General features: G+C 57.7%; 7 protein-coding genes across 7 annotated transcripts; 4 read left to right on the top strand and 3 right to left on the bottom strand.

Moving 5' to 3' along the window:
• Positions 1-1,505: 1,505 nt before the first annotated feature.
• GGTG_06798 (hypothetical protein) lies at positions 1,506-2,535 on the top strand (the record flags this gene model as incomplete). The annotated part of the gene is made up of 2 exons (XM_009224620.1): positions 1,506-1,682; positions 2,334-2,535. 2 exons carry the CDS (start codon positions 1,506-1,508, stop codon positions 2,421-2,423), a joined length of 267 nt encoding a protein of 88 aa, XP_009222884.1. The 3' UTR covers positions 2,424-2,535.
• A 4,680-nt stretch (positions 2,536-7,215) lies between these two features.
• On the bottom strand, positions 7,216-12,701 carry GGTG_06797 (exportin-1). Its single transcript, XM_009224619.1, has 7 exons — positions 11,764-12,701; positions 11,626-11,655; positions 11,447-11,519; positions 11,274-11,345; positions 9,704-11,206; positions 8,350-9,619; positions 7,216-8,282 (listed from the first exon to the last, which is right to left on the bottom strand). The coding sequence occupies exons 1-7, from the start codon at positions 11,827-11,829 to the stop codon at positions 8,039-8,041; spliced, it is 3,258 nt and encodes a 1,085-aa protein (XP_009222883.1). The 5' UTR covers positions 11,830-12,701; the 3' UTR covers positions 7,216-8,038.
• Positions 12,629-14,747, bottom strand: GGTG_06796 (alanine-glyoxylate aminotransferase 1). Its single transcript, XM_009224618.1, has 4 exons — positions 14,252-14,747; positions 13,509-14,134; positions 13,082-13,440; positions 12,629-13,012 (listed from the first exon to the last, which is right to left on the bottom strand). The coding sequence occupies exons 1-4, from the start codon at positions 14,485-14,487 to the stop codon at positions 12,929-12,931; spliced, it is 1,305 nt and encodes a 434-aa protein (XP_009222882.1). The 5' UTR covers positions 14,488-14,747; the 3' UTR covers positions 12,629-12,928.
• Positions 14,748-15,029: 282 nt separating this feature from the next.
• Positions 15,030-16,740, top strand: GGTG_06795 (vacuolar protein sorting-associated protein 29). Its single transcript, XM_009224617.1, has 3 exons — positions 15,030-15,493; positions 15,606-16,013; positions 16,100-16,740. The coding sequence occupies exons 1-3, from the start codon at positions 15,425-15,427 to the stop codon at positions 16,223-16,225; spliced, it is 603 nt and encodes a 200-aa protein (XP_009222881.1). The 5' UTR covers positions 15,030-15,424; the 3' UTR covers positions 16,226-16,740.
• On the bottom strand, positions 16,392-19,358 carry GGTG_06794 (hypothetical protein). Its single transcript, XM_009224616.1, has 3 exons — positions 19,226-19,358; positions 18,708-19,155; positions 16,392-18,628 (listed from the first exon to the last, which is right to left on the bottom strand). Exons 1-3 carry the CDS (start codon positions 19,272-19,274, stop codon positions 16,822-16,824), a joined length of 2,304 nt encoding a protein of 767 aa, XP_009222880.1. The 5' UTR covers positions 19,275-19,358; the 3' UTR covers positions 16,392-16,821.
• A 280-nt stretch (positions 19,359-19,638) lies between these two features.
• Positions 19,639-21,077, top strand: GGTG_06793 (hypothetical protein). The gene is made up of 2 exons (XM_009224615.1): positions 19,639-20,084; positions 20,202-21,077. Exons 1-2 carry the CDS (start codon positions 19,805-19,807, stop codon positions 20,348-20,350), a joined length of 429 nt encoding a protein of 142 aa, XP_009222879.1. The 5' UTR covers positions 19,639-19,804; the 3' UTR covers positions 20,351-21,077.
• Positions 21,078-21,450: 373 nt separating this feature from the next.
• GGTG_06792 (hypothetical protein) lies at positions 21,451-24,706 on the top strand. The gene is made up of 2 exons (XM_009224614.1): positions 21,451-22,430; positions 22,521-24,706. The coding sequence occupies exons 1-2, from the start codon at positions 21,890-21,892 to the stop codon at positions 24,281-24,283; spliced, it is 2,304 nt and encodes a 767-aa protein (XP_009222878.1). The 5' UTR covers positions 21,451-21,889; the 3' UTR covers positions 24,284-24,706.
• The last annotated feature ends 106 nt before the right edge of the window (positions 24,707-24,812 follow it).

Genomic DNA, 24,812 nt, shown 5'->3' with positions numbered 1-24,812 from the left:
GGGGGGGGGGCTGTGTGGCAGGGCAGGTGGTTCGAATGGCCTCACGTTGCGGTTCGTGGAGTTGCCCAGGAACGATCCGGAGAACCCGTTTGTTGGTTCGGTATTTTTTTGTCTTTTTCTTTTTCTTTCCCACTCATGGCCAGCGGATTACGCACTGACGCAAGCAAGCAGTCCCGTGGCGTGTTCGCCCAGCAGGGAGAGGTGTGGTTCGGGCGTCATCCCACGCCAGAAAAGAAATTGCTTGTCTGCATTCGGGATGGCGTCAATGGTCCTTTTTTTTTCTTCCTTCTTCTCTTTTCCTTCTGTCTCTTCGTCCCTTCCAGCTATCCCCCTTTTGATATTGGCGGGCGGGTCTCTTGGACGGCGAACCTGGTTCTGTAAGCATGAGCCGATCGATCAACCCTTTTTTTTTTCTTTTTTTTTTAAAAAAAAAAAAGTTTAGGCTCCACAGTTCTCAGAAAGCGCTTGTCCCCCTAGTGGCCGCCCTGCTGGCTCGAAAACGAGAACGCACAGAGCTCGCTCTCGACCCCTGCGCTTGTTGGATGCTCCACAGCGACGACGTCGGTGGCGGATAGTCATCAGATCGTGAATCAAGAACGAAAAAAAAAAAAAAAAAAAAAAAAGATCTGCTCGGTGATGGGAAAGTGGTTGACTCACCGGGAATTCTGCTGCCTGCCGTGACGGACTCGTTTTGTTGATGGTGGCCTAGAGAAGAGATTGCGTATGCAGGCTTGTTGACAGGTTGCAGCTTCATTCCATCTAGATTGTGTTGATTGATGCATGTCCCAAGCAACGGACACGTGCCCGAGGTCCCTTTACGCAGCCTGTCCCATTGTTTATGCACCTTCCCGTCGCTGCATCCGCAACATTGAAGTTTCTTTTGTGTTGTGATGGGAAAGGCGCTTTGGCATTCAATTTTCTCACTCAACGTCGCAATCGTTGATCTCGCTCGTCTCTTTTTTTCTCGATTGGTCAAATCTTCTCTTTTCTTGGCTTACTTTCCTTTTCTTACCCTTGCTTTCTCTTGGCCCTTTTCTCCTTTCCTCCCCGTCGATTTTCAAAAGAAAGCAGCCTCTTTTGGCTTTAGCTCCGGGAGGTGAAGATTTTCAAAGCCCAAGGCCAACATTTATTTTCTCCGATCTGGCTCTCTATTGGCCAGCAAGCGACATTGCACTGCCAGCCCAGCCCACCGTGGTCCGTTCCCACCTGCCACGATCTCCTGCGTGCGGTCCCCCTTGAGCACGGGCGAAGTCGCGGGAAGGGCAAGGCCGACAGGTCCAGTTTTTTCTTTCCTCCACCGGCTCTGCTTGGGGGGTAGGAGAGGCGAGGAAGAAAGCGCGCGCCTCTTTTTTGATGCTAAAAAGGGGAAGGGGAGGCAAGGTGGGTTGGGGGGTGACCAGGGCCCCTGGCTGTTTGATGGGAACGTCAAAAAAAAAAAAGGAGAAAATAAAAGGTGCCTGAAAATAAAAGGTGCCTGCCAAGCGTCGTGGACTTGTTTGGACGCCATGCCGAGAAGGGGCAAACAGTCAATAACAAGAGCCAGTCTGCGGCGCCTACTTAGTAGACCGGGCCTCCAGGGCGAGATGAGAGCCCAGGGCGAGATAGAGAGTAGAGTAGTGCGGCTCAACGGTGGCTTTGACTTTGACGCATCTGCTAGTTCGTGTCACAGCATTTTGAGTCTCGTGCGTTTTGCGGCTTTTGGTCTCCCCCCCTTGTCTAACCAAACATTGCCAGCCTTCCGAAGCACTTGCCCTCGTGAGGGCTAGCACGCCATCTGACCGGCCACTCTGCCGTTAGCGGTTCATTTGGACTTGATGGTTGATGTGATAGGGGCGTGTCTGTTGGAAGAAGCAAGAAAGAGAAGAACCAGGGCTGAGCCGGAGGGTTTCTTCCTTATCTCCATCCGCCGGTCAGTCCTCTCGCCTGTGACGGTGCAATGGCTTGGCATGGCATGCTAGGTATGCCATGCCGGGCGCGGTCGAACCTGAGAACGAATGCCTGCCCGTTCGGAGGGGGGCTTGTTGGGCTTTGTTGGGCTTGTGTGTGGGGAAAAAGACGAGCTGAAAGTCCTTTTCTTGCCCCACCTTGGTTGGGCTCCCCCGCACTCTGGGGCCAGAGTGGTCGCAGTGTGCGCCGTTGGCTTGCAGGGCAGCGAGTGTTTCGCACGTAAGAGAAAATCAAATCAAATCAAGATTTGATGCAAGAAAGCTGAAAGGAATAATGGCAGCGTAATGCCAATCCTACACCCGTATCTCGTATTTTGTTCGTGAGGGAAAAGGGCAAGGCTTGGGCTTTGGAGGTGCAGTAAAGTGACTGACTGCACGTGACTGCAGCATCCATTCCACTCATTCCACCACCCGTTGATCCCTAGGTTGATATTATCGGGCCGGTCAATCTCTATCTCTCCAAAGGGCGCGTGGTAACTCAACGCGAGACACCCCTCTCTCTTTTCTCCACTCCCACTTCTGACGGACATGTATCCGAGTGTTGAGAGGCGAGCAGCGAGGCTGTGATCTTTGCTTCTTTTAACCTCTGGCCCTTTTTAAAATTGAGGCATCGGATGCGGGCCCGGCCATGGCATTGGTCGGAACGCCATCTTCCTCACGCCTCGACTCTCGTTTCTTTTTTAGCCCAGCCTAGCTCAGACCAAGCCAGCTAGCCAGCCAGCCAGCTCAGTCCCCACTGCGAATCCCCAATACAAAAGAGATAAGCTCGCTGCAAGGTCCTTCCTGCAGGGCGGCGCGCCGATCAGCAAGGGCATTCCAAATGCGCATGGCCACATCCCCCGGCGATCCGACTCCGCTCCGCCCGTTCCCTCCCCCCCCGTCCCCTGCCTGCCTACCTGCCACGGCGTGTGTGTCGGCCTAATTGTGTTTCCGGCCAGCTGCTGCCGTTGTGCTTCTATTTTGCTATAACCGTAGACTGTGGCCCGGGCAAGGGTAGCTGCCGGATTGGGCGTCGCCTGCAGCTGGGCGAGACCCTTAGTGTGGGCTTTGGGGGGCGCTAGCTAGTGGGAGCTGCATGCGCGTGTGCATGCGTCGTTGCATGTGTGTGCGGCCGGCCCTGTGCCCGGATGGCCTGTTTAAGCCCGCTCGTTGGCTACTTCTCTTTGGCCACTTTCTGCCTGTCGTAATGTCTCGTCACGAATTGCCGCTTTCAGGTTGCTGTGGCTGATTTGTTTGTGGTGCCCGTGCTGCTTTCTTTTCACGACTTTCCACGTTTCTCTCCGATTGTAAAAGAAGAAAAAAGGAAAGAAAGTAAAAGACAACAGATTGACGTCCATTTCCTCATCTTTTCCTTCCAAACCCAACAAACAGACATTCCCTCCCTGGGCGTCAGTTGGCAAGACCAGGGTCCAGATCTGTGGGTCTCGTCACAGACGCTGCAGTGTCCTTTTTCCTCTAACCAAGCCTAGCCGTTTTCTCACTAGGAGAGCAGTCAAGAATCCGCAATCCCAGACGAACACTCCAGCCCCCCTGCAAAAACAGTAAGCCCAGCGTTGCCGGGTATTGTTGCCTGTCCGCCTGCCAGTTCCCTGCAAACAGTCCCGGCCGGCAAGGGAGGCTGCTGCAAACTACAACGCTTCCCATGGACATGCCCCTCCGCTCGGGTTCGTGACCTAGCCGTCTGTCTGTTGGTTCTCCTTGCTAGAGAGCTCTTTTTTTTTTTTTTTCCTACTGCCTCCCTCCCGTCCAAACCCGAATCCTCCGACGCGCCTCTCAGGGGCCGCCGTCTCCGACGCTGTAGAGGGGGTAACAAACACGGCCTCCCCGCTGATGAGATCCCCTCCCCTCGTCCCGTTCCATCCCTCGCATGCTGCCATCACGCCTTTTTTCCTTTTTCTTCTGGCGATACCAGACGCTTGGGAGTGCCTCCTCGGAGGGGAGGCGCGGGCATAAGACGGGTATACCGGCCCTCACTCACTCACCTCTCCCACGTCATTTTGTATGGTTGACTGTGGCACTGGTCCTCCCGGGGGTTGCTATTCCATGGGTCGTTCGTTTTGCGTGTGACAATCCCCCGCCTGTGACGTTTTAATGTTATTTCCTCTGAACCCGTCCGAAGCCCAGGTCTGGTTGGCTGTACCCCCTCCTACTTGCTAAAACCGGAGTAAAACTGGCTGGATGGAATAAAAAAGCAAAAAGCAAAAAAAAAAGGAAAGCGAGCCATCTCATGTGACGAGCCGCTGGTGCACTCCTGCTTCTGGTGCTGCAACTCTGATGACGGGACGGCTGACTTGGTCTTACACCCTCTTGTTTCCCCCCCACCCCAACCATGGTTGTTTTTTTTAAATTGAGAGTGAGGAACGAGCAAGAAAAGAAGGAGAGAAAAAAAAAGTTGACTGTCAGATTTTAGGTCGATTCCACCTTGAATGCGGAGACCGGTAGGTGTGGGGGAAAAGGGTCGAGCAAGCATTTGTATCCGGTGTATCAACTGCCAGACTGCGATACCACAGTAAGCCCCCGTCGTCTCTGCTCGTGGACCCGGTAGCCTGGCTCTCTCTCTCTCTCCTTCGCTCCGTCTGAGCGAAAAAGCGAGGCCACTAGTCGGGCTCTGGGCGCGTAAGCGATGCTGGAACGAAGCGGGGGCCAGAGAGAAGATCTCATTTGTCACCTTTGACCCTCCCCCACTGGAATCATGTTCCTGTTACTTGGACTCATCATTAGAACCCTCGGACTCCTTAATTCACTTAGCATTTTATCTCGGATTTAACCATATTTATTAATACCTCGTCTTATTGTTTCTGCGGGATATGATATGGGTGGTCCTTCCGACGGCAATGCCGCCCGCCTTCCTTCCAGCCCTCCCGAGAGAAAAAAAAAGGGAAAGGGAACGCACGGACTGGCAAGCAGGTTTCCATCACTCGCTGTCACCTGCCGCTTTAATTTCCTTCCATCGTGTCGTTTTACCGCTCCTGGTCTTTGTGGCACAGCATCAGAGCGGCGGCGATCATGTGGGGGGGCCCAAACCGGAATCGAACCCAGACATCTGGTTGAGTGGCAGGGCTTTCTGCTTATTGCCCATCCCAAAACTCGGGGTTTTTGACCCGACTTGCAAAAACAGAAAACGGCAGGCGCGTAATCTTGGAAAAGGGGATGAGACCGATCCTTTCAGCTGCCCTTAGTCTGCCCCGACTGGCTGACATATTCTCCTCTCCCCCATGCCTCGGCTCTCGCTCGCACAGTCGTGGTGTGATGTCCACCCTCTCAAACCCCCATTATCGCCATCCCGAACGCCGCCATGAATGACTCGGCAGCAGCACGGGGGGGAGGAGGACTACTGTTTGCTGTCTGCCTGCTGCCACCCTTTAGGCTGTCGGAAGGCTGTCGGAAGGACGGGCGCTACCTACGGGATAGGACAAGAGGCCGCCCGGCGACGGCGTTCCAGGCCCCTCGCTTGGCCCAACCCCCCCCTCACTCGGTAGCATGCTGTGTAACAAGCCCGCCCACCGGTTTGCCTAGTTGTGCGCCCTTCTTTTCTCTTTTTTTTTTTTCTTTTTTTCTTCTTCCTCTCTTGCGCACAGTCACCGGTCTCGCAAGAGTTTTCTCTTCTGTCCAGCCCAAGGTGCTGACAGGCGTGATGTTTATGCGCCTCGGGGTGGGTAGCACAAAAGCGACGGGGGAATCCGGACGGATGAGGGTGGGAGGGGACAACGTGATGGGTGTGTATGACAGACAGAAGGAGAAAGCACGAGAGCCGTGAAGTGAGGTGATGAGAAAGTGTGACGGAAATCTGTGTGACGGAAATCTCGCCACTTGGGTTGGGTGGCGAAACGGGCGGCAACTGGCATACATGCCCAACCAGCGAAAAAAAAAGCAGGTAGCCGTCGACAAGACGAAGATGAGAAAGAGAAAAAAAAGAACAGGGCCGTGGATGGCAGAGACACCCGCGCCACGAACCCCAGGACGGGCGGACCACGTAACACCCGACAACAACTACCCTCTTGCTTCTCTTTTAGTCCGCCTGCAGCCTGCACCAGAGACTGGATGTGGGCGGGGGTCGTGGCTGGTTGCCCGGGCAGAAGGGAGTTGTTAGTTGGGCAAGGTAAAGGCCACGACCTTCTTGCCTTGGTCGTTGCACAGCATAAGCATATCAACAGGAGAGAGAGAGAGAGAGAGAGAGGGTTACACCCCCAGCACGCGGGCCACAGGCCACCCCTTTGATTGGATTCGGACCCGGTTGTCTCTGTGTGATTGAGAAAGTCCACTGCGACACTGGAAATAAGAAAAAAAAAAGAGACACATCATTCACTCCGGAGACCCCCTCCCGGGAACGAGGAAGCCGAAGCAGCGAGCCATGGACTGGCAGGACTGGCGTGGTGCCAGCCAACCCCCCCGTCTCGACGCAGCAAGCGTGCCTGTGAAGCCAGCCCACGACGAGTGAGCACCATCTCAGGTAGGTAGGTGGTAGCCGGTTGTCGTGTCTCCCTGCCCCCTCCCCAAGCTGTGTTTACAACCCCTATGTACACCACCTCTCATACTATGCTCCAAACCGGAGTTTTCCGTGCACAGGTCGCACGACAGGCATCAGGACACAGACACATTCAGAATAGGGAAGCCGAGCCAGCTCAGAGGCGTGTTGCCGTGGACAAGCCCGGGCCGGCGGCTGGCTAGCTGCTGCGTTGTCTGTTAAGTCTCCCCCTCGTCGCACTGCCGAACTAGACTTCTCTTCTAGGGGCCTGACTCGGATATGCGGTAGAGGAGGAGCACCATGAGCTATAGCTAGGTACCTGACCTACCTACCTACACACACAGACACGCACACACTCTCTCTCTTTCTCTCCCTCCCGAGTTTACCGCCACGGCAACCCGCATCAACGGTCCAGAGCCGCCAGTTATACCTACCTATGCCTTGTAGCCACCTAGAGGGAGCAGTGAGCGACCTATGGCAGGACACATGTGGAACTCTATCTCGTTTTTTTCTTCTTTTTTTCTTTCATATACTCGAAGAAGGAAGAATAATCATTGCCTCTAGTTGCGACAAGGCAGGACCCCTCCAGAGCACAACAACGGGCCTAGACGCGCGACATGTACGACGTGGTGCTAACCGACTCTCCCCGTCTCTCCAGCCCTTCTACCCGTCCGTCCTCTTCCACAGCACAGGGCGGGAATGGTGGCGGGCGGGCCGCCGGCGCAAGCATTGCCATGCCGGTGCGTTGGAGCACACTGTATACCTTCTCTCCGTGGGCGTCAGGGTTATAGACATGGAAGCCGTGGCACGGCAGAGCTCTTGCTGGTTCATTGTCTTTTGTTCCTCGCGCTACCTCTGTCCCTTCCAAGAATCTAATTCCAACTCCGAACCCCATCCCCGTTATGTGAGATGGCATTGTGTATTCTCGTGTCTGTTGTGGCCAGCGACTATACGTGCGGTAGAAACAAAAGAGATAACGGGCAGAGGAACGAGACCGATTTACACAGACCTAAAATTCCTCACATTACCGAATCCTATGTCAAATCTTGACTTTTTTTTCCTTCCTTTTCCACCCCGACTTTTCTTCACTACCCCTTTTTCATCACCCCCTTTTTACCGTGTTGATCTAGGCGACGTATATCTCCTGCCTCAACAAAACCCGTGGACCTTTGTAACGTCCATGATTAACAGGTTAGCCACATCCCTCCCACCTTGTCATATGCCCTGCTGTCCGAGATTGCACCTCCTCCGAACCAAACTCTTCGTCATAGACAACAACGTTGCTCCGCCGGCGCCCAGAATCATCAAGTCAACATACCAGGGTGAAAAGGTTCGGGCCATGTCGAAACATGGCAGCGCAGGGCAGGAAGACACCCTCCAACTGGTGTCTTGCGGGCCAGTATCATCTAATTGGTATCATTACATGGTTAAACAACGCGATAACAGGCACAACGATAATGAAACTCCACCCAACAGAGAAGATGAGAGTGCACACCCAGTCAAGGTTGACAGATTGTCAGAGGCCGTAGAACTCCCATCCGTCTTGAGACTGGGCGGTAGCGACCGACGGGGGCCCGTCGACGCCGTCGTGGCTCGGCGCAAACTCGTTCCTGAGCTCTTGGCCAAGTCACAACTCGTCGTCCTCGGGCTCCAGCTCCGAAGGCTTCATCAGACCGCTGACCTTGGACCGGCGGTCAAGCTCGGCCTGCTTGGCCTCGCGCTCCTTCTGCTCCTTCTCCACCAGGTACAGCTCCGTGTTGTCACCAACGAACTCTCTCAGCGAGATCAGGAAGTCTCGTAGCGTCAGCCTGAACTTGTCGTACGCCGCGTTCATGGTGAACAGGCTCTCGACAAAGGCGAGGATCTGGGCGCTGCATCAGGAGAAAAAGGTGGGTTAGCAGACGCTATCGGGTGTCTGGGGGCTGCCGTCACACTTACTTTTGCAGGTTGGAGAAGGCGTTGCGGAGCAGCGTCCCCACAAAGTTGGACAGGAACTCCCTGTTGCTGGTGCCGGCCGGCGCTTGGTCTGGCTGATAGACGGGGCCCTGGATCTTGGGCGTCGTGCCGTCGGCCGGATGCACAAAGTAGAACATGCGAAGGAGCAGCATCGACTGCGCCTTGAATCCGGCCTTGTGGTCTGTGTCGGTGAGCACAAAGAAGACATCCTGCAGGATCGGGATGAAGAATTGGTTGAAGAAGGCGTTGGCCGTGGTCGGGTCAGTCTTCTCGGCGATGTTGACAATGAGCTCCAGGCACATGTTGAGACCGGCCGCCTCGACGTCGCGGTTGTCGTGCTTGCTGGCCCACATGCACGAATCGATGACGAACTTGAACTGCCGGTTGTCGAGCTTGAGTAGAGCCGGGAAACAGTGCAGGTTAATAGCCCGCAGCAGGTTGAAGAACTCGACGCGGTGCTCGGGGAATTCCGAGAAGTCCTTGTTGATCATCTCGAGCGTGCACTCAAACACGTTCTCCATGATGATGGGCACTTGGTCCTCCATCAGCGACGTCAGCTTGGTGATGATGACTGACATGGCCCTCAGAACCTCGGCGTCACGCGCGCCAGGCACGTTGCGGTTGTAGTCCTGCAGCACCGACTCCAGGAGCTGCGGCACCATTTGCTGCCGCACAGACTGGAGGTCCTCGGCCTTGTCGACAAACGTCTCGATCAGCTTCAGGATCTCCTTCTTGATCGTCCGCAGCCCCCGGACCTTGGGCATCTTGGTGGCAATCTCTCCCTCGCGCGCGACCGCCTCCGAGATCAGCTGGCTGGTGGCGCGGTACATCTGAAGCATGTCGTGGTAGATGCGTCCGATCTGGGGATAGAAGTAAGGCCCGATGGACGAGCAGGCCGAGACGTTGGTCTTCATGATGTTGCCGATAATCTTGATGGTATCCGTCTCCAGCAGCACCGCCGGGTTCTCGGTCGCCGTCTTGATGATTTGGTCCCAGGCCTGGTTGGGCATTGCCATCAGTTCGCTCAGGAGCCGCTCCTGTTGGTTCCTGTTGCCTTGAGCCGCCACCATGAAACCGCAGGCCTCGTAGAAGGTGTGCACCTGCTGAGGCGTTAGGTCACATGTGATCTTGGGTAGGCTCCGCACGATCTCCTCGATGAACGGCTCGTGCTCGCTCGGCTGCAATGCAACAAAGTGGCGTCTGCACTGCTTGGCGATCTTGATAAAAGTATCACAGGCCATGTCCTGGACTCCTAAGACATGCGAAACAAGGCCAGGGTCAGCTTATATCGCGGTAATAACAGGTGCCGCGCAACAACCTCGTAGTTCAGACTTACCTTCGTGTGACTCGTGCATAAACTCAAAAAGCTTGTTGACAACCGTCTTAAGGAACTTCCAGTGGGCCTTGAGGAAGCGCGGGTACTGGCCAACAATGTACATGATATTGCTGGCAACCACGGCTTTGTTGTCCTTTCCTCGCTTCATCTCGGTGAGCCCGAGAAGGTCCTTGATGACTGTCACCAGGAACCTCTTCTCCGTCTCTTCGTTCATGGCGAGCGAGATGGAGCCAATGGCCCAACACAGCACGTTGCAGTTGTGCCACGACCATTCGCTACCGTCGACCTGCCGAGAGAGCTTGTCGATCATGATCTGCTCCATGTCGGACACGTCAAGATGTGTGAGGTAGACAAGGCACTCGCGGATGGTCTTATACAGCTGGACCGTGTCGCTCTCCTTGACAAACTCGCGCACAATCTCGCCCTCGTCGTTCTCCACGATCAGCACCTCCTCGGGGCGCACCATCTTCTCGATCATGACAACACGAAGGTTGCTCAGAATCTCCTTGTACTTGTGCTTGCGAAGCGGCAGGTTGTTCAGCATCTCCGGCGTCGGGGCGCCGCCAGCGGAGAGAGCCATGCCCGGATTTCCAATCAGGGAACTGCCACTAAGGTCTCCGCTGAGAGGAAGCTGCTGCATCTCCTCATACAGCTCCTGGACGACCTTGAGCCAGTAGTCGAGTGTGATCTTGAAGATCTCGCGGTCCTCAATCTGCGAAATGCGAACAAGGTAGTAGTGGCCGTGCGTCAGATAGTCCCTGTTAGGTAGTCTCTCGATCAGGCCAAGATGCATGGAGAAAAAGTTGCAGAGGAACAGGGCCAGGTTCTGGATAAACTCTTGATCGCGCGAGTTGCTCTGCGGGTACGTCGTCCTTAGGTCCATCTCAACCGGGATGATGGTCGAGATGGTTGCCAGAACCTCGGTGAACATCTTGACCAGCTGCTCGTCGTAGTTGCTGACCTGGTTAGGGCCCCCGATCTGCAGGCCGCCGATCTCCGTCAGGCACTGAAGCGTGACGTTGCGGAATGCGGGCAGCTCGAGGAATCGCGTCCGCAGCGTCTCGATCAAGGGGGTCTCGAAGATGTAGCCCAGCGGGATCCAGTTGAAGAATCGCAGCAGCGTCTCGAGGGTGGCCTTGACCAAGCTCTCCTGGTTGGCCGTGCTCAAAATCTCGTTGCACAGCTGGAAGATCTGCGAGAACTCGGCGCACATGGTCGTCTTCAGGTTGCGCGTCTTGGTCGACGTCATCGCCTCGGCCGAGTAGTCGAAGACCTCTTCCGAGAGGAGGCGCAGGATGATCATGTTGTTCTCGCAGATTGACAAGCTCGTATGGCACGATGTGATGATCTCGTTGATGAATGTCGGCCAGTTGTGTGGCCACTCCTGCTTGAGAATAGACACGAGGACCAAGTTCAGCTTGTTCAGGAGGGTCTTTTGGGAGCGGAGGGCGTCCTCGGTGCTGGAGCACGTAATGATGAAGTTGACAACGAAGTTGCGGATTCCTGTCGAGGCTGTCAGAAACCAGGGTCCGGCATGATTGACCCCCACGCGGGCAGGGCAGGGACATACCTTGACACTGCTCTCGCGGGAGAACCTTCCATCTTGTGGAAATCACATTATCAAGGATCTGAAGCCCAAGGACTGGGGGTTGGGGATAGGTTAGCCAGGAGAACGAACACACGGCTGGTGTCGACCGCCCCGACGCGCATGGCTTCGGGCCGAGAGGGAGGAGTTGCAAATACATTTGGTTTGCGAGTATGTCGCCTCGGAGAGGATCTGGTCCACCATCAACCAGGCATCTGGGTCCTCCTTGAACTGTTTGGCACGGGAACCTTGTCAGTTCTTGTATGGGCAGGAGACGCAGCCTCGGCACAGGGAGCTGCGAAAATCCCCAGTAGGGCGGGAGAATGGGCAGACTTACTTGGTTCAGGGCGGCTTGTGCAGTTTTTTGCTAGACACAGAGGTAAGATGACGCGTTAGCTACTTACAGCTCACTGGGCAAGGTTGTGCCGGCCGGGCTGGGCGGGGCGGTTGGTGATTTTTTTCCAGGGCGGCCTACCTGCTCGCCGCGACCCTCATAGAAGGTCTTGACAAGACTGTCAAGCTCGGCAATCGTGAACCCCATGGTGACTGCGACAGCCAGAAGCGGCGGTTATGGGGAGAGAGACTGGAGCGAGAGGCCAAGACGCGCCCCGGCAGGAGTCGAGGAGGCTGGCGGTGGGTGCAGGAAGCAAGGCTCGCAGGAGGGGAATTCGGCGGGAGCTTGGTTGCCTGGCGCACCAATGAGGTAAATAGACGCGCGGGGGGAAGGGCAGAGAAGAAGAGAGAGAAAAAAAGGGCAAGAACAAAAAAGAAGCAGCTCGGGATAGCACGCCGACCCAGCTAGGCGTCGGCGACGCGAGAGGAGGATTGCTGTGCTGTGTGCGAGAAACGGGGGCGGTGGGAGAATCAGATGGCGGGTGGCGGAGGAGTCGTCCAACCGTTGCCAGTCTTGGGTGGTGGTGGTGGTGGAAAGCAGCGGAGAGCGAGAATCGCAGCCTTTGAATTTCCCCCGCCTTGCGATGTGATGGCGGGACCCGACTGATTGAGGCTGCGCTGCCCCACTATGATATCGCTCCGGTAGACTGTGTTGGGATGGTCTGTGCGCGAGCTGTTTGCGCGCCCGGGGTCAATTCAAGGTGCTGCAGCGTCGCGCCTGGCGCTCGAGCTGGATTGGGTCTTGTGGTAAGGAGGTGGTAGGTACGAGATTTGCTCGACGAGATCTATGTCATGGCGATTTTGGCAGCTCGCAACATCCGATGCACGACGCATGGATTGCACTTTCCCTCCCCTCTTTTCTTGCCTGCCTGCTCGCCAGCTTAGAAATCCGCCCATGCCGAGGCTACCGAGGCTGCACAGTTGCGCGGGGTGCTTGACACGCCCCTAACAAAAGCTTGCAGTCCGTATAAACTGCAAAGCCAGCTGCCGTGCTTGGGCCGCCAATTGGTTACAATTCCGATATATCGAGACGCCAATGCGACGTGGAAATCTATTTTCAAGCACCTCTAGATAATCCCAGCACCCAGTCGGCCGCACGCTTCAAGCGCGATGACCGGCCTGGCACATCACCACGCGCGCGGGGACACGAGAGGAGGGACGCCGGAGATGACCTCATAGCTTGAGATGTCATGGTTCTCCGCACTGTCCCAACATGCAGGTAGGATTCCATAGCAGCGTAATCTCCTCTAAGCTTTTTGGTAGCCACACTCGGACAATCCCGTCTCGAGCGCCTTGACGGCACGCTCAACATCGCCCCTTTCCGGATTTAGCTGTATAGTGAAGAGAAAATGTCAGGGCACTGCGTTTCTTTGTCAAATCGCGGGTGGAACGCAACATACCACGCTAACACCCATGTGTCCGAATCTTATGTACTTGGTAGCAATCTCCTTGTGGATGCCGCCGGCAAAGATGACGCCCTTCTTGGCCAGGCTCGGCAGGATCTCAGTCGGCTTAACCGTCTCGGGGAGGTAGATGGCCGTCATGCCGTGGGCCTGGTCGGCCGGATTGGATGCGACCTGCTTGAGCCCGAGGTCCGCAACGGCCTTCTTGATCCTATCCGAGGCCTCCCTGTGCTGGGCAAACCGCTCCGCCAACGGCCGCGAGAGGATCTGGGTCAGGGCCGTGTGGAGGGCGTGGATCAGCTGCGGCGACGGGGTCGCGAAGTAGGACGGCTTCTTGATCTCGTAGTTCTTCATGACTAAATAGGGCGGGAACGAGTTGGATTAGTGACTGAAGGAGGTCTGTGGGCTGTGTGGACACACTCACTCGGCAGCCAGTTCTTGAGCGACGCAAAGTACGACGCCGGGGGAGTCTTCCTCGCCTCAAACGCCTTGATGGCCCTGGCGCTGAACATGGATATCGAGAGGCCGGCCGGGACGCCGATGGCCTTCTGGCTGGCCGTGACGACGGCGTCCAGGTCCCACTCATCGAACGCGACCTCCTCGCAGGCGACGCTGCAGACGCCGTCGACCACGACCAGGGTCTCGGGCGAGACCCTGCGCACCAGGGCCGTGAGGTCCTTGAGCTCGCTCAGCACCCCCGTCGAGGTGTCGACGTGGGTGACGGTCAGGACTTTGTGCTTCTTCTGCTGCAGCGCCTTCTCGATCTCGGGCAGCTGCGGCCTCGAGCCGACGGCGGCCTTGAGCTCCGTGACGTCGGCGCCGTAGACGCGCAGGCAGTCGGCGAAGCCGTCGCTGAAGTAGCCCGTGCCCAGCACCAGGACGCTCTCGCCGGGCTCGACCAGGTTCGACGCGACAATGTCCCAACCCAGCGTGCCGGAGCCCGAGACGATGAGGGGCTGGGCGCCGGGGTTGGTGGTCTGGAAGAGCCTGCGCAGGAGGGTCAGTGTCTCGCCGAAGACGTTGACGAAGCCGGGGCCGACATGGCTCTCGCTGTGGTCGTCCGGTAGGGGGTGTGTCAGTTGGGCACAGTACGGGCGGTCTAGAGAGGAGCTCTGGAGAGTAGCTCTGGAGAGTAGCGGGCGCTAGGAGACTCAGGGGCCGGCGCACCTGTAGTGGCTCATGGCCTGGAGGACGGCATCGTCGAACTCGATGGGGCCCGGGATGAGTAGAGTAGGGTGGTCTGGCTGCGTAGACATGTTGGCTCTTTGCACGCTGTTGCTGGTGGGGGAGGAAGATGAGACGACTCGGGACTGCGAGGCGGCGGCCAAATGGCTCGAGATCTGGGCCAGTCTTGTAGCCGAGGGGTAGCTCCTCAGGCTAGCCGGCGGCTTGAGCGGGGACATGCTGCCGGAGACCGTCCGCAGCCCCTTAGGTAATCCCGCGCGTGCTAGGAAAGCCAGATTCCCGGATCCCGACGGGAACGTGTCGGGGAGATAACGGATGTGTTTTGTTTGGGGTTTATCGACGTTTCTAACAAGAACAAGGGACGGAACACGATGCCCGGTGGTGATTGCAGAGAATTGGCAGCTGTCAGGGAAAGACGACAGATTATCAATCTAGGCCGACTGCAGACTACTATGCCTCTTAGTACCTGGTCTGCCGCTTATTACCCGCTCCTGACTTTGTTTTTTTCCCACGCAATTCAGGGCCAAACCTGCGCAAGGCATCGTGGCAGCTTCAATCCGCCGCCGCCTGTGCTCCGCTGCCGGAGTCAGCACTCCACGCTAACCCCTGCCAGCCTAGCATTGGAAGCACGGGTGGGGGATACCGGGCCTGTGGCGCTAATTAGTGCCTCCTCCCCTGCACGGTTTACCGCTCGCCAGCCACCAGTCCAACGGCGGGTGTGGCTTGCACTGCCCATCGTCGTCACCGACAAAACGAGCTCAAATCACCTTTCATGTTCCCTGCAGGCCTCAGCCGCAGGCCCAGACGCGGGCGCTCTCCTCCCCCCCCTCCCTTGTGGGGCACAACACATCTGACAGCAACGAGCAACCCGCGATTGCTTCTCAGCCTAGGTTTTAGCGAACACAAGCCTGGATGGGACTTGCACACGCACCTAGCCCTCGCAATCGCAACGAGCACTCGTTTATCGTCGCGCCCGAGCATGAAATAGCCGCACTCCATTCGTCGCCGAGGCTCACGCACGTCCGACGACGCCGCGTTATACATCGACCGACCGACTTATTAGAACTCGAGGCTCCTTGGGTTGCGCCCACTGCTCTCTCCCCTTTATAGCTTCCTCCCGACGGCCCGGCCCACGTCCGGCGCACCCGAGCCAACATGGCCTTCCTGATCCTCGTCATTGGCGATCTCCACATCCCAGATCGCGCGCTGGACATCCCGCCAAAGGTCGGTGCCTAGCTAACAATTGCGCGCGCGCTCGCGCCGGTATCGCACGATGCCAATGGCAAGAGGAAACAAAGAGGCCGGACTAACACAGGACTATACATTGTATAAATAGTTCAAAAAGCTCCTCGCGCCCGGCAAGATCGGGCAGACGCTCTGCCTGGGCAACCTGACGGACCGGACGACGTACGAGTACCTCCGGACGGTGGCGCCCGACCTCAAGATCGTCAAGGGCCGGTTCGACGTCGAGGCCACGTCGCTGCCGCTGTCGCAGGTGGTGACGCACGGCAGCATCCGCGTCGGCTTCCTCGAGGGCTTCACCCTCGTCAGCAACGAGCCCGACCTGCTGCTGGCCGAGGCCAACAAGCTCGACGTCGACGTGCTCTGCTGGGGCGGCACCCACCGCTTCGAGTGCTTCGAGTACATGGACAAGTTCTTCATCAACCCCGGCAGCGCCACGGGCGCCTTCTCGACCGGCTGGGGCAAGGAGGAGGACATTGTGCCTAGCTTTTGTTTGATGGATGTGAGAGCTGCCGCGCTTTTTTTTTTTCTTTCTGTTTTTTGTCTCTCTTCGAGTTGACGACTGACTCATATTTCTGGATTTTGCAGGTTCAAGGAATCTCCCTTACACTATATGTGTATCAACTGAGGAAGGACGCCAATGGGGTGGAAAACGTGGCAGTAGAAAAAGTCACCTACACCAAGGTGGTTGAACCGACTGCGGCACCGTCATGACGTTGATGGAAGCGCAATCACGGAAGGATGAGAACCACCCAGGCACGACGACCGAGGACAGCGGTTTAATATGTGACAGCACCGTGGTTGGGGGTAACCAAAGTTCAGCGCCAGCCGTCTCAGAAGCTCGGGAGATGACGCGGTGCACATGACCATCTACGGGCAGCGCACGTCATCGAATCACGGACTAAGCTGCGGTTCCGCAAAAGCCCAAATGATTTACGTAGAATTATGCTTTTGTGGAAGATGACAAATTCATGAAACCGATAGTAATATGTTCTGGCTAGTCAAGGAAAGGGGTATAGTATCATCAGGCGTATCTGCCGAGAATTACATTGTTATCAGACAGTTGTGTGAGCTCTCGATCCAAAAGACGCGGGGACAAAAGGGGCAGAGGGGAATGCAGGGCAAATTCGGGAGGCATCCAAGGATGACGAGACCCCTGGAAAAGGAAGAGCAAACAAAAGAGCAAAATGGAGGCGCGCGCTAGAAACTCCGTTCCGAGTCATTTGGTCATGAGGGGGTTGGACAAGAAACAAGTACGGCCGGGGCCCGGATCGTACCACGCTCCTGCACCTTTTTCGGGGGGTTCCGTGTCATATCATCATACTGCGCCGCCTCGAGAGGCGGTCCGAGGTGTCGGTGGCCGCCTCCGAGTCGCCGTAGTCGTCCTCCGAGTCGTCGCGGCCCTCGAGCATCGAGGGCTTGTTGCGCGTCGCCAGGGACGCCCGCTTCCTCGAGCCGGCGGACCGCGTAGTCTTCTGAGTGGCGGCCGCGGCCACCTCACCCTTGAGCGCCGCGGCCACGTCCTCCCGCAGAACTGGCCGCCGCGACGATCGCGCGTGCGAGTTGCGCATGGGCGCCGACGCGCGCTCCACCGTCGTGGTCCTCTCGACCGCCGGGGATGTGGTGGTGAATTCGTAGGGATCTAGCATGGGCGCGGATGCGTTGCTTTGATGAACGTCCTTGGCTGACGAGAGGTCGTTGGTGGTGGGCTCCGGCCGCGTGTCCGCTCTGCTTGAAGCCCCGTCACTTTGTCCGGCCGTCGATGCTTGCTTGCGCCTGCTTGTAATGTTGACGTTGGGCACATCTGAGGGGGCGGCCATCCTACGGGCCGACGGAGAAGTAACGGGCTCCCTGCCAGTCACCTCCAGCGGAGCGGCCGATTGGACGCCAGGAGAACGCTGCATCGTAACAGACTCAACCGGGCGCTCAGTACTGGCGACTGGAGGAACAGGTGTTGCCCTTCCCTTGGTCGCAGACGAGGGTATCATCGACACGGTTTCTTCCTTGGTGTTGATGGAAGCACGGTGCTTGTACTTGCCCTCGCCGGAAACGGCGTCCGTCAGCTCCTTGGTCGGCCGGCGCATCTTGTCTCTCAGGCTCGGTTCCGCGTAGCTGACTGCGGCTCTAGCTCTCCTGCTGGGACGGGCAATGTCACCTGCCGACGAGATATCAAGCGGGGGTGGTGTGTCGCAGGGCTTCTCCAGCACAGATGGGCGCCCGGGCGTAATGGGTGACATCATCTGGGTGTCGAGCGAGGCCGCGGCGAGCTCGGAGGGATGGATTTCGGCAACAGGGGGTGGCGACGGGTTTGGAAGGTCCAGCATGATGCTCGGGGGACTGGCCTTGTGTGTGTCGCGAGGCCTGGATTGCAGATTCGGTGTCGGTTTCGCCATCTCCATGGCTTCCATCGGTGCCTTGGTGGGAGGCTGTTTCCTCGGGGACATGAGATCATCGTTCGTGCTCTTCGCGGCCAACGCTGGGCGGGCCATCGGTGCCACGCCTAGCGCCCTTGGTCGAGCGTCCTTGCGACCGGTCCCAGAAACCCCTCTTGCGCTCCTTTTCCCCTTCCCCTCCCTCGCGCCAGCCGGCTTCTCGTTTTCGGATTTGGCGAAATTCGAGATCTCGTTCTCGTCTGTTACCGCAAACTTCCTCTTAGAGCTCGATTTGGCCGGAACATTTTCTGTCGCCAGCGGCGACTTCTCCAGAGTCAGGGGCGTTTCGATGGTGAGCGGCTTGTCGGCCATAAGAGGTTTCTGAGAGGTCAGGGCTTTGCGAGGCGTAAGAGCCTTGTCGGTCGCGATAGGCTTGTCGAATGCAAGTGGCTTCTCTGCCAGAATCAGGCGGGGAGACTCGGTCTTGGCTGGCTGGGGACTCGCCACCTTCTTCGTCGGGCTCGGGAGGGGTGATTGCGCGGAGCGCTGCCCGTTCAGGGCGAGCGGGCTGCCTGCTTCCGCGGCAAGGGGTGCATCGGAATAGACGCGGAGGCGCAGAGCCCTAGTCGGCGAGTCCGTCTTGACTGGGTCCTCCTCCACAAATCTCGACACCGGAGGCGGTCCCAGGTCAGGAGAGTCTGTCGACGTCTCCGCCTCGGAGCAAAGGGCCAATATTTCCTCGCGACTGTTACATGGAGATTCCAGTTAGCTTGACATGCCGCGTCGCATACATGGCACGCGGCACCGACGCGGAAAGGGCGTACCTCAGAGTCTGCCGCGGGTAAGACTTGTTCTCATGGATGGGAGGCATACGGCCCTCCTGCATAGCCAGGGCGTCCTGCTCTTCGACACTCGGATTCCTTTGGCGCCGGGCGGGGGGGCTCCGGAAGAGGCTGGGTCTTGGCTTTGCCATCTTGCGTTCCCTGTTGGACGACCGCCTCTTCGTTGGTGGTTCGAGGCCCAGACACTCCAGCAGGGAACTCATCTCGAGAAGCTGCAGCTCCATCCTGGCCTTTATCTCCAGAGCATGGTCGGCCACGCGACTGGCCGAGTTGTTCTCGAGCTCCTTCTCCATCCGGAGGACCTGGCCACGTAGGTCGAGGTTTTCCGAAAGCAGGCGGGCGCACTCATTCTCGAGGCTTCGGATGCGGAGAGATTGGTTCGAGTTGACGCGGGCGATGTCACGATTCTGGCGTAGAAACCTGCGGCGCACTGCGAGACAATGGAGCTTCTGTCAGTGGCATCCCTCGACGGAAGCAGCTGCACAAAGGCGGTGACATACGCGTTTCCAGGCTGTCTGCTGATGCTGGGGGCTCGTTGAGTCTCGCCATTGCTCATAGTGAGGTGTGCGTGTGCAGTCTGGCAGGAGGCTATCCAAGTTGCTTGATCGCGGACGCGCTGTTTCTGTCAAAAGATGCTGCAGCTCAGGCGTGAGGTGGTTGGGTGCAGTCTGGACCAGGCCCAAAGTTTTCTGTGTACGATTGCTGTATTGGGCAACTGCGCCTGTGCGGCAGCGCAATGTCATCAAAACCCACTCTCGCGCATCTAGGCGATATTTACACGCTTCCCAAACCGGCTAGCTTGGGCCGCGGGGGCTGCAATGTTGTTGGCCGGGCAGCAACCCACGTATGTGGCTTGCCAGCCACGTCTTCCCACGCCAGCGGTCGCACCAGCTAATTCGCCACAGACGCCGCCAACGAAGCTGTGCTTGCGCGACGACAGTTTGCTGCTGCTGCCCCCATCTTCAGCCCGTGCTAGGTTTCGGCCAGGGTCCATTTTCTTTCTTTTTTTCATTTTTTTTTTTTTTTTCAGCTCCGAGCACCGCTGAGCTCCTTAGCTGGTCTCGTCATCTCTGCCCATCATGTCATTTCCCTCTCGATCGCTGCCAGGCCACATGCGGCAGCCATCTGGCGCCGGAGGCAGTGTTGGATCTGGGCAGTCCCCCGCCCTTGTGGCCCGTGTGAACGAGAAGAAGGCTGAGCTCGAGAACTTGCGGGAACTACGCGACCTGAGCGCCGCCGTGGCGACTCAGATGGAGGCTCTGGAGCAGAGGCTAGGCACGTTATCAGACGGCACGGAGGCCATCGCGCTGGTGCTGGCCAACTGGCATAATGTACTGCAAGCCATCAACATGGCCTCGGGTATGTTGCCGGCGGTGGATAAGGTCCCGTCCTTGACAACTAAAAGCAAAAACTGCGGCTGTTTGGACGCCAAGCAGTGCACATGAACTATCCCTGACAATCCTTTCCCACGAACAGCAAAGCTGCCGAAGCCCAAGTCCGAGGATGAAGGCTGGTCTGAGACAGCCGAGACAGCTCTTCCGCAGACGCTGGTCAGGATCCCGACTGAGCATGCTCCAACCATCCAAGCGCAAACAGGAGAGCAGCCCGAAGAAGAGGAGTCCTGATTGACTTGATAGGTGGCGCAACGTTTCCCTCTGGTAGCATTTTCGTCCATCATTGGGCGCCAACCAGCTCCGCGACGGCATTATCATGGATCTACTCGTCCCGCCAGAAGCGCGTCACGCCGAGAATCTCGTGCCAGAGCCGCTGCCATCCAGCTGCGTAAATTTCCGTCTCGCAGATTGAGGGGCAGGCGGAATCCCATTGGATGCCGACGTTGCGCTACTTGGCCAGGTGCAGGACGCGCCCCGCATGTTTATTTCCGCGACGCCTTCTTTACTCAAACCGTCATTAGGTTAGTGCAACCTCGACTTGCTCCCATACCGGAAAAGCCTTAGACCAGCCCTGGGGATACGACCCGAGAATGCGAAGGAGCAGGGGCTGCAAGGTGCAACTGGTTTGTTGGTTGCCGATCGAGGAGGCAGTGGAGGGTCAAACGGAGGGGCAGCAGCATCACAGGTTGATTGGAAGGTAGTAGTTGGTTCCTGTTGGAGTGGGGATCCCCGTAGGCGTTCGATGGAACGACGCCGTCGGGTTGTCTTTTTATTTGGGGAAAAACCTTGGTGGCAGGAAAGGGGCTGTGCCACCGGGAGAGCGGTGCAAGCCGCGCCCCATAGAATCATGAAATCCAGCGATATGCTCAGAATAGAGATTTTGTGCAAGCACATCCTGGGTGCAGACCCCAGCATGCCCATTGAGGCATAGCGATCCTCGATGTGAAACTGATCGGGGGAGCATCGATCGTTAAGCGGCCTAAATCAGGGTGAAACCGAAGACGACGGCAGCATGTGGTAGTGGGGAAGGCCGCAATTAGGTATCACTCCCGTTATGAGTCTGGCAGCGGTGGGCTGCCCCTTTGTCCTGGGCTAGTCGCCGCTGGTAATCGCTCTCTCCGTGGGCGTTCGGTCGAGAGAGCTGTCACTGCCCGCTTCTAGAGCGTTCCTCCCGTGTAGGTGCCGAGGACGAAAGCCAGGGACGATTGTATCGGACGAATCGCATGTCCAAGGGGTTTGTGGGCGCCTCCGCTTTCTTGCTGCACAAGAGGCAGGCACTGCAGGCAGGCGGTGCTGTGGACGGATTTGGCATACAGTAAACACAGCAAATCAACGAACCCCAAACCCCCGCCGCCCCTCCGACTCGGCTACGCGGGCAGGCGCATTCGAGGTTGCGCGCGCAGTGCCGATGCACGAGCAAGGATCGAGGGAAGGAGGCCTCGCGTCTGCCGTCTTCATGTTTTCTCAGTTCCGTCCTTTTGTTTCCCTCACTTCGGCTCGTTTCCACCCCGCCGTCCTTCTTGGCTACACAATTCCAAAGCGTCTCACAGCAAATCGTTCCCACAGTTGTATCGAGCATCACTCTAGGCTTTTTGGGATTGGATCGCCAGCCAGGGACCACGGCCGAGGCCCAATCAAGCACCCTGTCCCGGCGCGAGACCCCTGCCCAATAAATTTACAAGCACACACACCCCCTGCCCTGGCCGTTATTACTACACGGACGCAGATCGGGCTCCCCCCTGCTCGCCCGTGGCCGACGATAAAGTGACAATGGCCAGCCGACTCGGCCAGCGCCAGCCCTCGGCTGGTGCGCTTGACCTTTTTGCTGTGCTCGAGGACAGCATCTCCAGCTCGCAGACCATTCCGCTGATATCATCGTCGCCTGCATCGCATCGCACCGACGACGCTCACACCACCAAGACCAACACCATTGTCATCACGAGCCTCAGCACGGCCGCCGTTGCTAGCTCCAATATTCCCGAACCTTCCGTCCTGGGCGAGCGCAACAACCAGCAGGCCCAGAACCTCCGCCCGCCTGAACTAGCTTCTCCCGAGTCGCTCGCCGACCGGCTTGATCAGCTCCATATCAGCAGCCCCAAAAAGGCCTTCTTGGACCCCAGGGACCAGAAGCCTCTCTCGCGCGGCCCCCACACGCGCCTGCCGCTCGACGAGAACACATTCCTCCCTCCCGGCCTGCCGCTGGTTGCGCCCAAGACTGTCCAGTCGCTGAGCCGTTATCCCGAGCCTGGCCACGGCCAACTCCGTCAAGCGTCTGGCGCCGTCCCTCGACCAAGGGCGAAGCTTGTTCAAGGTGAGCAAGACAAGCCATGGCATCCTTGTCCATACTTGAATCATGATGCAGGATGCCCCCTGCTAACCACCCGCCGCACTACGTATTTAGCAGACGCACCCGCTGCGCACTCTCCAACACCACTCCCGTCTGCGATCAGTCGTGCCGTAGACCAGCGGAAACTAGAAAAGAACGCGGCCGGCGATTTTGACTACCTTCTCTCAGTTCCAGTCTCATCGCCTGCAGCAGAAAAGTACCTTCGTGAGAGTGGCAAGTCCAGCGGCATCGATCTTGCTTCCGACACAAGCGACCCGAGCGCAAAACTCTACTTTGGTTGCAACCTGGTTGAGTCCAGGACTGAGTCGACAACCAAAGACTCGGGCGAAGGCGCCGGTGTCGAAAACCACTGCGTCCCCATCTACACACTCTTGGCAACCCGGATCCGCAACCCTGAGCTGGCCTCAGCCAAGGCAAACACCAAGCAACCAGGAACCGTCTCTCCCGTCACAATGATTCCTGAAAACGCCAACCCCTCGTCTAGAACAGAGCTTCGGATAAATGTGCTGGAGCCATGCGAGGTTTCCGCCAAGCTGTTGGTACCCCGGAGCACATCCCCACACAGGTCTTCCAGTCCGTTCCCTCGGCCAGTATCCAGCGCGCGAATCGAGGACAGCTTCGAGGCCCTAGATGATCTAGAGGAGCAGCTAGAGGCGCTGCACGAGGTTGTCAGGGCTGAGCGCGTTCCCTCCCCAGACAAGCTGCAGAAGGCCCCGAGCACCAAACAGCCAACCACTGTCAAACGATCATCGTCAACCACCAAGAAGCCAATCTCGAGAGCGGGCTCAGTGCGTTCTAGCGCAGCCGAAGTCTCTCGCAGCAGCTCTGTGCGGAATTCTGTGTCTATTGTCCTCAACAAGAAGGACCAGAAACCAACACCAACAAGCTCGCCCTCGGTAAAGCGGGCGACTAGCACACGGGCTAGGCCCACCAGTCTCATTGAGACAAGGCAACCCGCGAAGACGGTGCCGATGTTTGAGCTACCGGGCGATGCTGTGGCGCGGAGACTTAATGGGCAACGCGAGGCGCGGCTGGCCAAGGTGGAGGCGGAGAAGGCAGAGAAAGCAGAGAAGGCGAGCGCTCTCCAGAGGGCGCGCTCAGCCAGGCTACCCACCAGGCCAACCTTTGAGCTCCCTGGCGAGGCCATCTCGCGACGGAAGAGGGAGGAACACCAAGCTAAGCTCCGAGCGCAGGAGGAAGAGGAGCGTCGGCGACGGGAGTTCAAGGCTCGCCCTATCCGCGCGGCCCTGACCACGCCGGCTAGTGTGCCTCGTGAGACGGTCGCCAGTCGTGCGCGCCAGGCTGCCAAGGCGGCGAGCGCGTCGGCGGAACAGTGCGAAAGCTTGGCAGCCACGACGTCACCTGGAAAGAAGCGGGTTGCCGTTGGTACCGGCGCCAGCCTCTCGCGACGACCCCTGAGTGGCGTCGTGGACAGCCAACAGCAGCGGGGCCGAGACACGGCGGCCGCGGGCTCAGTAGCGTCTCGGAACAAGCCGGCTGCTAGTAGCATCCGCGGAACGTCGACGTCTACGGGCAGCACCAACATTAGCAAGAGCAGCAGCGGGGTGTCGAACGAGGACATGCAGCAGCAGCGACGCCGCGCCCGCGAGATATACCGACGCGATAACAGCCTCGTCGAGGAGCGTGAGCAAAACCAGCGCGGGCGCGAGATGATGGCCAAGCTGGCCCGACAGGAGGCGGCCGAGCGATCTCGCCAGCTCAGCCGCGAGTGGGCCGAGCGGCGCCAGACCAAGCGCTCGTCGGTGGTGGGACCACCATCAAGCCCTCCCACTGGAGGAAAGGTTGTCGTCCGTTGAGAGATGGTAAACGCCGGCCATGACGACCTCGGCTCTACAACACCCGGCATGACTGGAAACCTTGGTGGTCTGATGGCAGACTACGCGTTCAAGTCCATATTCCGGACAGCATTTCTTTTGTCCAACTCACATTCTTGGGTGTAGGTCCCGGAGAGGACGTAGGGAGGGATAACCAACTGGCTGGGCGGCTTTAACGATTGCATTTTACAAGCACAAGCAAGGAGTCCCGAGTGTATTTTTATCGGGTTGTTTTCAGTCTTGTTTTTGTTTCTTTCTTCTGTACTTCTTTCCATTACAGGCCCACCCTGTCTTTCTTTCAATTCACTCCGACTGCCGACTTCCCGACCTCTTTCAGGGGCAAGTCAGGCCTACTGTCTTTTGGATGTAGATTTCTCTTGCTCATGAAAAGAAAAGTTCGTGTCGCCTTTTGAGCTTGACTTGTCCGCTGTGATTACTTCTAGTGCCTAGTTGGTTCAGCTAGACCAGCCATCGGTGGCCGTCAATAACTCGAGAGGGACCGATTTTCCTA

The sequence above is a fragment of the Gaeumannomyces tritici genome (assembly GCF_000145635.1).
Source record: "Gaeumannomyces tritici R3-111a-1 unplaced genomic scaffold supercont2.3, whole genome shotgun sequence".
Classification (NCBI taxonomy): Eukaryota; Fungi; Ascomycota; class Sordariomycetes; order Magnaporthales; family Magnaporthaceae; genus Gaeumannomyces; species Gaeumannomyces tritici.
Note: the sequence above shows the minus strand (reverse complement) of the source record. Positions and strands in the feature narration are given on the sequence as shown.